This window comes from Ambystoma mexicanum, chromosome 2p, assembly GCF_040938575.1.
Source record: "Ambystoma mexicanum isolate Mex_15411 chromosome 2p, UKY_AmexF1_1, whole genome shotgun sequence".
NCBI lineage: Eukaryota > Metazoa > Chordata > Amphibia > Caudata > Ambystomatidae > Ambystoma > Ambystoma mexicanum.
In genome coordinates this window covers 1,286,817,047-1,286,830,998 of record NC_090923.1, presented here as the reverse complement: position 1 = coordinate 1,286,830,998, position 13,952 = coordinate 1,286,817,047, and the positions used below count along the sequence as shown (strand labels likewise).

General features: G+C 45.6%; 1 protein-coding gene across 1 annotated transcript in view; it reads right to left on the bottom strand.

The window, feature by feature from the left end:
• Positions 1-13,952, bottom strand: part of VWA3A (von Willebrand factor A domain containing 3A) — a 2,090,411-nt gene that overhangs the window by 1,329,271 nt on the left and 747,188 nt on the right. The window contains exons 16-17 of the mRNA XM_069645605.1: positions 11,613-11,707; positions 10,995-11,114 (exon numbers count right to left, since the gene is read on the bottom strand). Coding sequence (XP_069501706.1) covers positions 10,995-11,114; positions 11,613-11,707 — 215 coding nt within the window. The remainder of the gene's footprint in view (positions 1-10,994; positions 11,115-11,612; positions 11,708-13,952) is intronic.

Here is a 13,952-nt window from a genome sequence, read left to right as displayed (position 1 = left end):
TACAAAGCTATTATTACTGATACATCACCTAAACTCTACCAAGCAAAGACCAGATGGGAAAGGTCCCTGCACAGTACAATATCAGAGGAGGACTGGACCTACATCCTGAAGCAGACTCAAAAAATCGCCCTCAACTCACGCTTTAAACTTCAACTTTCTACACCAGACCTATTACACCACCTGCGAAAGCAAACAAGCATCACCCTGAAACAGCTGCGAAATGTGAAAGATGTGGAGAACATTCAGCAGACTTCGTCCACTTGGCATGGGATTGCCCCGAAATAACACCGTTCTGGAATCAGGTCTTGGAGACAACAACAGCAATAGTGGGAGAGGCAATACAACCGAGCCAGATGGCGGCCTTGCTAGGTATGACAAGGCTGCTCTCTGCCCCGACAAGGAAACTGACAGGACTTCTGCTGACACTGGCCCGGAGGAGAGTGGCCATGTCCTGGGGCCGAGGCCCCCCCCCATCGTTCATCGCCTGGCGCAAAGACATCCTTTATTGCCAAGACGTGGAAACAGACTTTGTCAAACAACTTCCCCAACATGCCCGGCCTCCAGACATCTGGGGTCCGCTGATATCATTCTTGCTAAAAGAATAAGAGGAGGACTTTACCAGCTAACCAGATGCCCCAGTCTCAAGAGAAAGGTCACAGTGAAGGCACAGAACTAGCAGCACTAATTCCATGCTACATCGACCTGGAATCAGGACGGCACAAACAGCTGAACCATGGACCGAGCGGGGGGGTGGGGGAGGGGCAGGAGGGGGAGGATGGGTGGGAGGGACACGGCGCAGAGTTAAATCCACCCTAATGTGGGTGTGTATTTGTTCTTATGTCTTTATAGAATAATACAAAAACCAAAAATAAAGGTTTTAAAAAAATAGTAATTGCTGTCCTTTGTGTAACTATTTGATACTACTCACTTACTCTTGAGATAAGTCTGGCTGCTCCGCTACTGCTACCACTTTAACTGTGTAGTACAGGCTTGAACCAAAGGTGAAATTGTACCGTCACTTGTAGTCTTAATTGTGTGTGGTGTTTCTAAAGGGTACTGCATATAATTCTGCCTAACATATGGCCAGGTAAAGACGAGCATATCTTCTGAAACTCTTGGGGGAGTTTGTCCATTTCCTCTCTTTTCTCCCTTCAGAAGGTCCAGATTGATACGTAGGGCCTCCACCCCATGATTGTCCCACCCAAAATGCATCTCGGAGGGAGAGGTTGATTCCATACTGATCAGAGCTATAGTAGGGGTAGGTTCTACCCATTTCCTGAGGAGGTTGACATGGCAAGTTTGCATGGGGAATCTTCTATCTTCCTGTCTTACTTTATTAGTGACCGTTCCTAGACTGCCAACATCTTGTTCTCAGACATTGGAATTAGTATCAATACATTTTCCCCTACTTGGAAGCTGGGTAATCGGGTCCCTGTGTTTTAATGGGTTTCTTGTATACGTTGGGCTTGCTGCAGATGGGTGTGGGGTACAGCCTGAAGTTTCTCAACCCTTCCCGACAGTTTGTGAGCATAGTCTGTAAGGGAGACTTCCTACTGAGGTTCTTCTTCCCACTCCTCCTTCTGCATATCGAGTAGGGTTCTCACTTGCCTACCAAACAATAGTTCAAAGGGACTGAAGCCAGTGGAGGACTGTGGAGTATTCTGAAGGGTCAGGAGGATCCAAGGAATTAGCCGATCATTGTCTGCAGGATTCATGGTTTTCCTCAGCATATGTTTGATGGTTTGGTTAGATCTCCCCACCAAACCATCGGTTTGAGGATGGTATACTAAGGTTTTGAGATGTTCTATGTGCAACGTCTGGTACACCTGCTTGAAGATGGCTGACAAAGTTAGGCCCTCGATCCGTTATAATCTCTTTGGGGATCCCCAATTAGCACAACACAGATATGCTGCGTGGCGATGCTCTGTAAGGGAAACGCTTCTGGGTATCTGATGCCATAATCTATGATTTCGAGCATATATTTGTGCCAGTCGGCTGGTGGGGTAGCACAATATCCATTCCGATTGAAAGGTTCTCATATCAGAGGCATGATTTGTAGAGGGGCTTTCGTAATATTAGATGTGTTTTTCTTCTGGAATTTGCTGCACTATTGACAAAAATCTATTGGTCTGCCCGTAGACTCCTGGCCAAAAGAAACAGGCCAGAATTTTCTGGATAGTCTTTTCTGTTCCCAAATGCCCCTTCCACACCTGCACATGAGCCATTTCCAAATCAGGGGACCGGAATTTGGCGGGTACCAATAATTGTTTAATGGACTATTCATCAGTTTGTGGTACCACCCCGTAATACAACCCTTTGTCCTTGACCTTTCCTTTCTTCTTGGGCAGCCAGCCCGGCATTCCGTAATGTTGGTCCAACTCTTGGGCTAGCCAGTAACTGTCCCCTTGTTCATCTAATTTCCAATCGATGGTGACCGGCATCACAACTTTCACATGTCGCTGCTTTTGCATTTCCCTCTTCTCAGCACGACTTCTAATAGGTCGTCCCGGCCTTGCCTCGATGACCTCTCCAAGAAAGGGGGCGCGGTCCAACCAACTCATCTATCTGTTGTATAATCTTAGGCATCACGGCCACATCCGATCCCACCACCAAGGGTTCAGGGAGCACTGGTAGAACTGCTGCTCTGATTTTTAATTGTTCCTCTACCAATTTAACCCTAATATCTTTGGTAGGAAAGGTCTTCACCCCCATTAACACACCTGATCAGAATTTCTTCCCCCCAATGCTTTCGTTACACCTAGCAGCGGTGTGCCGACCACAGTCTGCAAACTTCCGGAGTCAACCATCGCTCTTGCGGTTATCCCGTATACTTCCGATACTGCGACCTTGGTGTGGTCTGCTAGTCCTCAGGGTAATTCCCAACCCTTTGGAGGTCAAACAGCCCTATCTCCATATGCTCAGATTTACTCCTCTTGGGACACCCTCTGGTGATATGTCCCCATTCCCCACACTCATAACATTGTGGACTCCTTGGCAATAAAATGTGGGTTCTGCTCGCATTTCCTCCTTCAGCCTCAGGTTTTCGGGCCCAGGTTGGGTCCGTGCAGCGGATGTCATCCCCAAGCCTCTATTAGGCTGCCCATACGCCATCAGTCTTACCCTGCCAAACTTGGTCAATGGTGTTGCTTTAACCACTGTTGTACTGGAATTAGTAAAGCCTCCACAAATTGTTTCAAATCAATTCTCTATGCCATTTTGTTTGTGGTTGCTGTCTCGAGCCATTTATCTGCCAGCTCCTTTACCCGATAGAACAATTAGCTCGGGGTCGCATTGAGTAACAATTTCTTCTCTCAGAACTTCATCCGGTAGGTTACCTCATTGTGACAGTCGTTCCAAGACTACTTTCCTCATATCCACATAATTTGTTTCCCCTGTGAGATTAGCCACCTGATATGCGCTCTGCATCTCCCCTATCATCAGGGGTGCGATATAGTGGCTCCATCTCTCTTGGGGCCACTGCACATTTCGCACTACTCGCTCAAAATTGACGAGAAAATGATCCGGTCTTCCCCCGGTATATATTTTTGCAAAACTGTGGCAGGCTCCTGGACCGGTCTCCTCGCATTGGCTGCGTTCAACAGCAGTGCTTGTTGCACCTGCAGAGCCTGTTGAAAGGTCTGCCTATCAGCCTGAGCCCGTTGGCTCTGAATCTGTAGTGCCTGCTGCAGTTTCTGTTGACCCTCCGGCAATGCTTTGAGGATGGTCTCCATGGCATTCTCTTTTCCAATCCCACTGCTGCCACCCCTTGTCAAAAACGGGAGGGATTGAATAGATTACACTGCTGATATACGCTGTGTTTAAAGTCAGCTTTTTATTACAGCATACACCAGCATTTATGTTATTTGGTCTCTGCCAGTGTGTTACCTCACAATGGCCCTTCTCATGCAGCACCGCCACCCCTGTCAGTCACCTGTACCTTGGTGTAGAACAAATACTCCTCCTCAACCGGAAGCTCCCGCAGGGACAGCATTCCGCATTGGTGGTGCCCTAGTCAGTCACAATTCCCGTTTTCCCAGATGGACACTTTGCAGTGTTACCAAACACTCAAGCTGTTCAAAAGGGTCTCTCAGTGACAGCGTTAGACATTGCTGACAAGGACTGTTGTCCACAATAATTCCTTTTAATCCTTCTTGGTCTCCTTGCCCAACAACACTCCGGAGCTCAGCTAAAGGGTCCTGCAGTCGGGCTCCCATTCCGCATTCCCTGAGAGCCTGTTGCATAAAGGCTCAGCCTGGCGTTCTGCCGTCCCGTCAGACTCCTGGCTCCCTGTGGCCAGTCAATGATTCTCCAGGGTAACCTCACCTAGGCCCCAGCTTCCAGGTCGGGTACGAGTCGCTGCTTCTCAGCGGCTCGGTAAGCCCATATGATTGCAGCATTAGTTTCGCTCTCTATGGCTTCTTGTCCTCCTCGATCTCCTTCCGAGACCGGCCCAACAGCCAACACACCACACAAAAAAAGAATGAAAAACTTTCCTTAGTAGTGAGCTCACACCTGGCTCCCCACCTGATTTAACTTCCACTCTCCTTTGCCGTAAAGCCACCCCCCCTTTTCCTGTTAACACACCCGTGCTCGACTTTGCAATGTATCGAACGGTATGTTCCCTGGCCCCAGTCCCCACTATGAAGTCCTATCCAGCCTGATTATCGGGCACTGCTTCCTCCTCACAGACCTCCTCACAGGTACCCAGAAAACCAAGAGTCAAGAGAACCTCAGGAGTAATCTCCCTCATCAAAGAAGTAATATCCCAGGGTTCAAGAATCAGGAGTGCATCGGGAGGAATCTCCCTTGTCACAGTGATAATCAAAAGGGGATTAAAGATGAGATTAGACAACAAAAATACCAGGAGCTAGTCTTCAGAACATCGTAAGGATTGCTGGAGAAGAGCTAAAGACCGAGCCAGTTTATTAGGAGAAACAAGTCATTCTCCTGGTATTATATACAAATGGATGCTGAACCTTTTTTGCAGATTAGTGGTAGCATAAGAGTAGGTTTGGGACAGAGGACAGATAATTTTCATTTGAGTAAACACCCTGACAACGAGCACCTGAGTTGTTATTGGTTTAGGCAGGGATAACCCTTAAAAGACAGGTAGAGGTAGGTTCTTTGCTTTAAATCTTAATAAAGACCTATTGAAACATGCCACCCCTTTGACAGACTCTTTACTCCACCTCACCAGAAGGGGTCTTCGACTATCCCCGAACGGTCCTTCGAGGTCAGCGCCGATGGAGCGTCTAAGAACGCAGCAACCAATGAAGACGTTAGTGGCATTGAGAACCCTCAAAGGCCGAAACATGTCTGGGGATGCTTGTAGTCTCGTGCAGAAGGGATGTGACCTATGTGAAATACTTGCGGGTATCTCACATGGCGAACCTCAAGAAACCCTCATTCAGGTGGCCAACGGAAGGGCTGATCCGCTCAGATCCCAACTCTGGAGGTGAAAGAGCAATAAAGGCTCACCTAGATGGGGAAGCCCCGGGTCGTACTCAAGGGAATAGCCCAAGGGAAACACAGTATTTTAACGGAAAAGGGGAGGAGGGGAGGATCTCTGAAACCTTTGTAGGCTGTTTTACATCTGCCTCCCTTTCCACATTAGATCTCTCCTGTCCCAACCCTACGTCTCCTCTATATCTGGTAAATACCCTAGGAGAATGAACCCCATTAGACTTGAAAACCACATCTCCGAGAAACCCTGCTTTCCCGCTTTCTACCCGAATACTCCCAACCATTCTTCTTCCCATCCCCCCGATTATTGTTTTCCGCACTCCCAACCTGTTCAAATAAAATACTACCGTTCCCACAAACCCGATCTGTTCATTTCACGATCCTAGCTATTCCTGTTTGCCTCACAAATCCTCCTACTTCTTTCAAAACCCCTCTAATACGAAGGTTGTAATTCCATAAAGCACTGTTTCCCCATCCTACCCTGTAGAACAATGAGAAGGAGAAAGGCGGCAAATATCGAGAGGCTGACGAGGAGAGACACAACCTTGCTCCTTTTTGTACAAAACCCTGTGAACCCTTGAAGAAGGAATCGTAAGACTGAGGACAATTGCCCAAGGGTGTTGCAGCAGATGTCAATGGTGCACGCAGCATATCGACGCTGATAAGGCGGAGCGAGAGAGACTCCAGCTACAAGGAAAGCCAAGCGGTTCATCATAGCCGGTGAGTGGAAGGGAGAACCGTTAAGAATCGTGCTGTGATTATATTGTTTGCATATACCTTTTTAAAGTAACTGTATATAGTTCAAGCTCAGTATTTGGTTGTGACATGGTTTAATGATTTAATGAAAATTAGAAATAAAGCGTTTAAAACATTTTTAAAAAATTAAAAAAAGAACCGGGCTGTGGTGAATGAAAGTCGCAAAGTGGAAAAGTGAGAGAAGTTCAAAGAACTAACATTGTGAAGGTGAGACCAGCTGTTGAATGGGACCGGCACCAAGTGGGTGCTGCTCCAAGAAACTCTGGTCGATCCCCATTCGAGTAAAACTACATATACCAGAAGGCCGCCAAGATAGGTCAAAGTGGTCACACAGGAGGTCAAGCAAAATCACCATACAGTTGAAAGCCTTTGACCTAAGAACTATAACGAAAAGCAAGGGTATTGAATCCCGTAAACATTGAAAGTAAATGCGAATGTGAATTGGCAAGAGTGACCCCGGAAGAGGTATTCTGATGAGAAGGGGGCAAAGTCTGAAGTCCCAAGAAACAGTGTGTTGACAAAGGTGAACCCGGCCAAGGGATGTCAACCGGAACCTTTTAAAAAGACATTAAGATTTGTAAGTGAAAGGACAAGCCATAGTGAACATGGAGGAGGGAGGCTGAAAGTAAAGAGGGGTCAGTGCCAGGAAGAGGGAGACCCAGGGATGAAGTAGCCTCACCCAATGTAAAACCAGGAAACGTTGAAGCAACTTTTGTTTTCTTATTGAATACGTCAGGCCCTCGAAGGCAAGAGACTTTCAAGAGAAACAAGACTTGGCCATCGACGGCCCTGATAGCTGCGAGTGGAACTGTCGTCCCATGCTGGGGAAGCCCAAGAGTGTACTGTTCGCCAAAATCCCACTTTACCCTGTGCTCAAAACGTGGGGACGGGAGATCCAAGCTACCGCATCCTGACATATTATTTGTGAGCACTTCTTTCTTTTCTTGAAAACCTCCCCACATCCTTTCTGTATTAGTTGTAAAGTTTGGCAATAGGTTTCCAAGTACAGGCCCTTTTTTAATTTGACAATGCCACTGTTAGGGAGAATTCTCTGTTAAGGCTAATTTCCCAAACCTAGTGAGCCCTCCAGCAGCTTTGCTGGATTTTTGGGGTTTATTTTTTTTCTCCTGCTAAGAGTGAGACTCTTTTTCTCCCACTTGTAGACATGATTTGAGATATCCTTTGACTTTGTGATGTGTTTTATGGGCTATGGGGTCTTTTACTCCATAGGGTTTCATGTGGTTCTTGTTAAGTGTGGTACACAGCACCCTCAGTGAGTAACACAGGGGTGTCATAGTGACCCCCAAACATAGACTCCATACCCTGGGACTGACTACTGTCTCCTAGGGCATGTAAAGTCAGCATTGACTTTACTAGTCTTAAATTGAAAACAGAACCAGTACAAACCATCATATTGTGGAAGTACTGGTAGGGGTAATTAGATTGCCCCTGGGTCTGTTTTTCGAGGGAGCACTGTGCAGTCCCCCCTCGTCGAGTTTCTGGCTGGTGGCAGTAGTTACCACGCGAAATATTCCTTAAGAATATTTACTATGGGATTTTCCCAATCATTTTAAACGCACCACTTTTTGGTGCAATGTTAAATATAGCGCTGGGTTATTTATTTAATATTTATTCCCCGGTTGGGTCTTTTCACCAGGACTCAGTTTTAAAATGGCGTTTGTGTTCGCCGCTGTAACTCCAACCCAAGTCGAGCCCTTTGTTCCACTTTTTGGCGGGCTTCTCCAGAGAAGCCTCCAAAAGTGGTGCCACTCTGTCTGGGTCTACAGGATGTGTGGGAGGGGGGGTTTAGGCACCCTGGACTGAGTTGCCTCTGCAACTCAAGTCGCACTCTTGTGTGATTGGCCCAAGTGGTGAGCCGCCTGGCTCACCACTTAGCATGTTTGAGTGACAGCTAGGACTGATGAATGGGGGTTTTCTGCATAAAAGCAGGGCTTTGGGGACTGCGACTTCAGACGTCGGCACAGGACCAAAGAATCCGAAGAGGGAGAAGCTGAGCCGACCTGCAACGACGACACCACCGGTGGAGTCCTGCTGAACCGACTCACCACTTCTTCCAACGACAGAGGAGATCTTCATCCCGAAGAGTCTTCTTCCTTTGACTGGTGGGGATAACCAGTTTGCCCGCCTTTTCGCCTTCCCGGACCATCTCCTGGCCGCTTTGCCTGTGCCAAGCACCCCGGCAACCGGAATACCACATTTTACCACTACCGCAAATAAAAGGGTAGTACCTTTTAACCGGAGAACTCAGCGGCTGGTTTCTTCCCTGGCAGTGCAACGACCTTCAGCTTTCCTCCACGTCGAGATCTTTTCTTCCTCTGGACGACGCTGCGACTTGCATCCACTGTTAGGAACAACTGCCCCCGCTGGAGGATTCTCTCCACTTTCAAGGTAGTGTCCTCCTGGCCTCCCTCGCAACGGTCTGTGTGGGGTGTCTCGTAAATCCTCATTTTACCACTTGGGTTGGCCCTAGGCTGGCTAACTAAACTTTTCTGAGCTGAACTAATTCCTTTTTAAACTCTCTGCAAGACTATTCAAGCCTTTTAAACTGTGATCATGGGCGCATTGGTGTTCTACTCTCTCCAAGAGGGAGCCTGGCCTCTGAACTTTTTGCTCACCAGTAGACTTTGACTCTCCTGCCTTGCTGAGTGCTTCTAAAGTATTGTGTTGTGTGCTGTTCCTAATTTGTGCCTTTTCCCTCCCTTTTTCTTAACTTATTGGAGTGCCATCTTTAGTTAAGCGCTCACCTCTGTCTGGAAATAAGTGGTGTTAACTAAGACTTGTCTAATAAGGAATAAGGGATGTATATATGTTAATAGTGACTGTGTTTTTGGACTTTCTTACAATAATAGTGCTAGAGTTTTTCTAAGTGTGTCTTTAAATAAATAATTATATACTTCATACCAAAGCTCTGGTCAGTGTTTGCTTGTGCTACTGTATTTTGGTACCTATCTTGTATACTCTATACACTGTCTAACTCTTCTTGAGAGAAGTCTGGCTGCTCAGCCACAGCTACCCGGTAAATCTGGGTGTTACAGACTGCTACCAATTGGGTTTACTGCCAACACCTGTAGTCTTAAGCCTTTTGCAGTGGTCCCCAAGGGAACTGCACAGGTTTCTGCCTAACAGCCACTAGGACTGCTTTATTTTCATTTTATGGTTGATGCTTGCTCCCATCTTAGATTTAGGTTTAGATTAGGTGTTTTTCCAAACTGCATACAGTTTAATAAACATCCTTGAACTTTGATCACTGGTGTCTGTCTTTACTGTTGCCACCATGAGTTCCTTACACCTAGCAGTTCCGGCGGGACTGCCCCTTTTGGGGTGTGACCAAGCCTGATTTGCAGATGGTCTTTTCCCTTCTGTAATGGCTTGGCGGGCGAAGAACGATGGCCTGGAGGGCTGCCCAGAGCAATGACAGAGGTTAAGATTCATTCTAAACCTTCCAGCCATTACCTCTTAGTTTTTGCTTTGTCACGCCGAGTGGGACGGGTATGCCCAGATGTGGGTCCTGTGCCTGCCGGGACTAGGAATCCAAGCTACTCCTCACTGATGAAGCCCCACAAGGCAAAAACATGTCGGGGATGCTTGTGGTCTTGTACAGAAGGGATGTGACCTAGCAGTTCAGGCTGGACTGCCCCTTTTGGGGTGGGACCAAGCCTGATTTGTCATATGGTCTTTCCCCTTCTGTAATGGCTTAGCAGGCAAAGAAAGATGGTCTGGAGGGTTGCCCAGAGCAATGCCAGAGGTTAAGATTAATTCTAAACCTTCCAACCATCACCTCTTTGTTTTTGCTTAATCCTCAAATCTTTGTCAAGGATTTCACAGCTTCTGGGCTTTTTGGCACACACAGAGTTTGGTGAAACGAGTCTCTGATGGCTTTTTCGGGCACGCTGGGCTTGTTGGTCTTATTCCCAGAGGAGGAGAGAACGGGCACTTCCTCTTTTGGAAGACCTACATCATTTTGATGCAAAACTTGACCTACTTTTCTGCCAGCAGTTCTAGAAGGGAAGCATACTGTTTTTTCTGGTGACGAGTCTATGTACGAGTGCCTCCTCCTCCTCCTCTTCATCTTCTTCAATGAGGAAGACGAATGATGGGAGTCGTTCCTTGAGTGAAATCTCTTACGATGCTTCTTTGACCGTTTCCTCACTTTTGATGTTAAGTTGTAAAGGTTGATTTTGTTAATTCAAAATAAATTCTAATCAAACAATAAAAAATGTAAATAAGGAGCCCAGATGAACGTTTCATTCATGCAGCAAGAAGTTGATACCCTTTCCTCAACATTCGAATGTTAATTATGTTCAAGATGTTATCTGTTCATGGACTCCATTAAATCAGCTGGGCGGGATGCAGAGGCACGAAAGGATACAGTCTCCACTTAATTACTTTCTATCAACATTTCTGATCATCTTTCCAGATACTTTCATTTCCAAAATAGGTCAGCTGTGTCCCAAAAACGTATTGGCGGGATACAAATTCAAGATTTTATTGAAAATACTAATGCCAGACAGCACTAAAAGAGACACTTTGTAGCAGACTTTAAAACATTCCATGATGTGCAAGTCAGTTTCAAGCTCAGCAGCTGAAATACTTGGAGAGAGTATTGTGTTGTCTTTGGCCGACAGCCTACTGTATCGGCGGCTACTCGGGCCCTGGTGAACCTATGAAAAGTACTGCGTGGCTCCCTCTGGCTCCCATAGGGGCTGAGCATGCCAAATGGGTGAGAAGCGAACAGCTTTATTGCATCTACTTACGCTATGATGTTAAAGAAGTCCTTGTTGGCCATCTGTTCTTCAAGTAAAATTCGCAATGAATGCTGAATATGAATGATGTACATTGCATTAGTCACTGAGATGTCCACAAGCACTACCACCCTAAAAGCAAAAAGGTTACTGTTTAGAAAACAACAAAATACAGATTTAACGAACACTAGGCAAGCGTTTACACTCTAGTTTTAGGACAGTGACAAACCCAAGAAAGGATGTAGTAAAAAGAAAGTTGCTATCCTTACACCTGACAAAATCTGAAAGAGTACACAATTAAGAGAAAACAACCTCAGAATAACACAATATGTAATACATTTTTAAAATGTGTTAATTTTGAAGACTAATACTGTTTGCCCTATCTTTATTGATTGTAGTTTTGGGAGAACATATGTAACATGACTCTCTGTTAACATGACTCTCTGTTACTTGAAGTCCGGTAACCCAGCTATTTATGATTTTCTATTGAAATAGTGTCACACAGCATTACTGATTCAGGAATATTTTATATATTTTGTACTACACAGTTATCTTAAGATCTGAAAGAAAGCAAACAGAAATGCAAACTGCAAAGCACAAACAAAGCTTAAGGTATAGAACTGAAAATACCTTCTTTCACAAACGGATCCCCATATTCTTCGACTTCCACCTGAAAGCCATTCTATTCGCCTCTCGTATGTTTTCACGGTTTTTGCCAGTTGTTTCTGCAGGCAAACATACTGTAACTATTACAGCTGCGTGAGACACTGGGAATACTTTTATATTTCTTACTCTGGTACTCTGTCATAATGAGGAAAGACGTCCCCACACAAATACATTTTGTTAACAGAAAAAGCATACATGCTATCTTTGGGCCGAAAACAATCATTGGCAAAAGCCAATTGTTTTGGCTTGTGCAGTTCATTGCATTTTACATTTAGAAGAATTAATGCTGGTGCTTCCGTGACAACTGTGGGCACGTGCCGTTGCGCCTGTCAGGTCAGACCAGCCGGGCGTAACGGCCCCCGCCTGCAGAGTAGGAGTGTGGCGGTCCAGAAAGTGTGCCGGTACATTGCTACTGGCACCCTTATTTCCGGACCACCATACTCATAATGATGCCCCATGTGTGGGTGGCCATGTACTGCTTGGTAAATATTGAGGGACTAGGATGAAGCATTAGAATGAGGATGATGGATTAGCAAAATGATAAGGGACTAGAGATTAGGACTAGAAGGATGTCAAGAGACTAGGACCACGGCTAGAAACTAGGGAGCTGGACTAGGACATGGGCCTAGGACTAGGATGAAGGAATAGGCCAGGAGTCTAGGATAAGGAACTAGAAATACAAGATGGACTTGGATGAGAGACTAGCATGAGGTCATAGGAAGATGGATTAAGACAAAGGATTGTGACTAGGAGGAGGGACGCAATGGAGGGACAATTACTAAAGACTAGGAGTAAGGACTAGGACAAGGGGCTGAAATGAGAGACAAGGATGAAGAACAAAGAGCAAGAGGAGGGACTAGGATGAGAGACTAGGACAAGGAAACAAAGAACCGCTATACTCCCTGCCCCCAGATTTGGTCTTTGGGCTTTAAATGTGTATATTAGGGACCTTGGGAGTTGGCTGACTTTCCTCTGGGGCAGACTTTCTTTGATGTTTGTCTCTCCTGATGTGCACCTTTCCTCTCTGCAGACCAGGGGCGGTCTTCCATCTTGGATTTTTAGTCTGTGGTTGTGATCAGAGGGACTTTCTGGTGGTCTTCAAATGTTTTGCACAATCTTCTCCTTTATTTCCTGGACCCTTGCAATAATGTGGTTCTGAGTGGGGACTTCAACTTCATTCGTTCCAATGCCCATGAACAATTTAGCTTGAATAGGGGACTTGTGAACTCCCACTTTGATGTGGATCAGGGGTGGGCGTTGGAGGGGGCAGGGGGGCAATTGTTCTGTGAGGTATGTTTCTACGCAGAAGATATCCATGCTGATTCCAGCAGCCGTACAGGCTGAAGAAACCTCTTTAAAGGGAACATGCTTATGGAGGGGTTCTTGTGACCAGCCCCTGGCTATGCTCATGGGTGAGCAGGTAGTAGTACCAAACTCCCTTAGGTAGCCCATTTGCAATCCCTAGAGCCAGGCTTGGCCCTTCGTTACACAGTCAAAACCAAAATTTGAAGGGCAAAATGTATTACTAGATAGATAAAAATACAGGTTACAACACTGCTTAAAGAAAATGTTGAGGAAGTGCCAAAAACCATAACCCGCAGGCTAAATATATTTAGTACTCACAACGCAAACATACATTTTTCAATTTCAGGATATTGTAAAATTTCAGAAAACCACTAAAACCCTCACACTAATTAGTCTGAAGGACTTCGTAATCCAATGATTTAACACTACATCCGACGATTTAACACTACAGTCCAGAGGAAGCGTTGATACATTAAGTCGCTCACTTTATAAGAACTAGACCTTAATTGTCTCTGTGTCAAAATACACTCAGAGCATGGTAATGCAGTACGCAGACGTATTCTCCAATACTATTGTGCAAATTCGATTAGTGGTAGTGTCCAAAACAAACATATGAGTGAATGCAGCCATGCTCCATTTGTTTGCACGATGACAAGTATCTGTTCCGTTTACCAAGCTCGGTTAGTCTGCTCCACTAGAGGTGAGGTCCACCTGTTGTGTTAGTAGGCAGAGCACTTTCCTTAGACTTATTGATAATGGCGCTGCCTTCTTAAGCTACAAAAGATTACTCCTCTGCCGTTTTAAGCTCATCAATCTTTAACGTACTACTTTGAAACCTTTACAATTACTAACATCAAATAATTGAATACCATGCACACTAAGCTCAACAGCAAGTTTAAAGCCTGTATACATTATGTACTTTAATGTCACAGCTTTTTAAATAAATATATGTCCATATGCTACTATGTCGCTAAAGCCTCTTGCGAGGTATTTAACAAA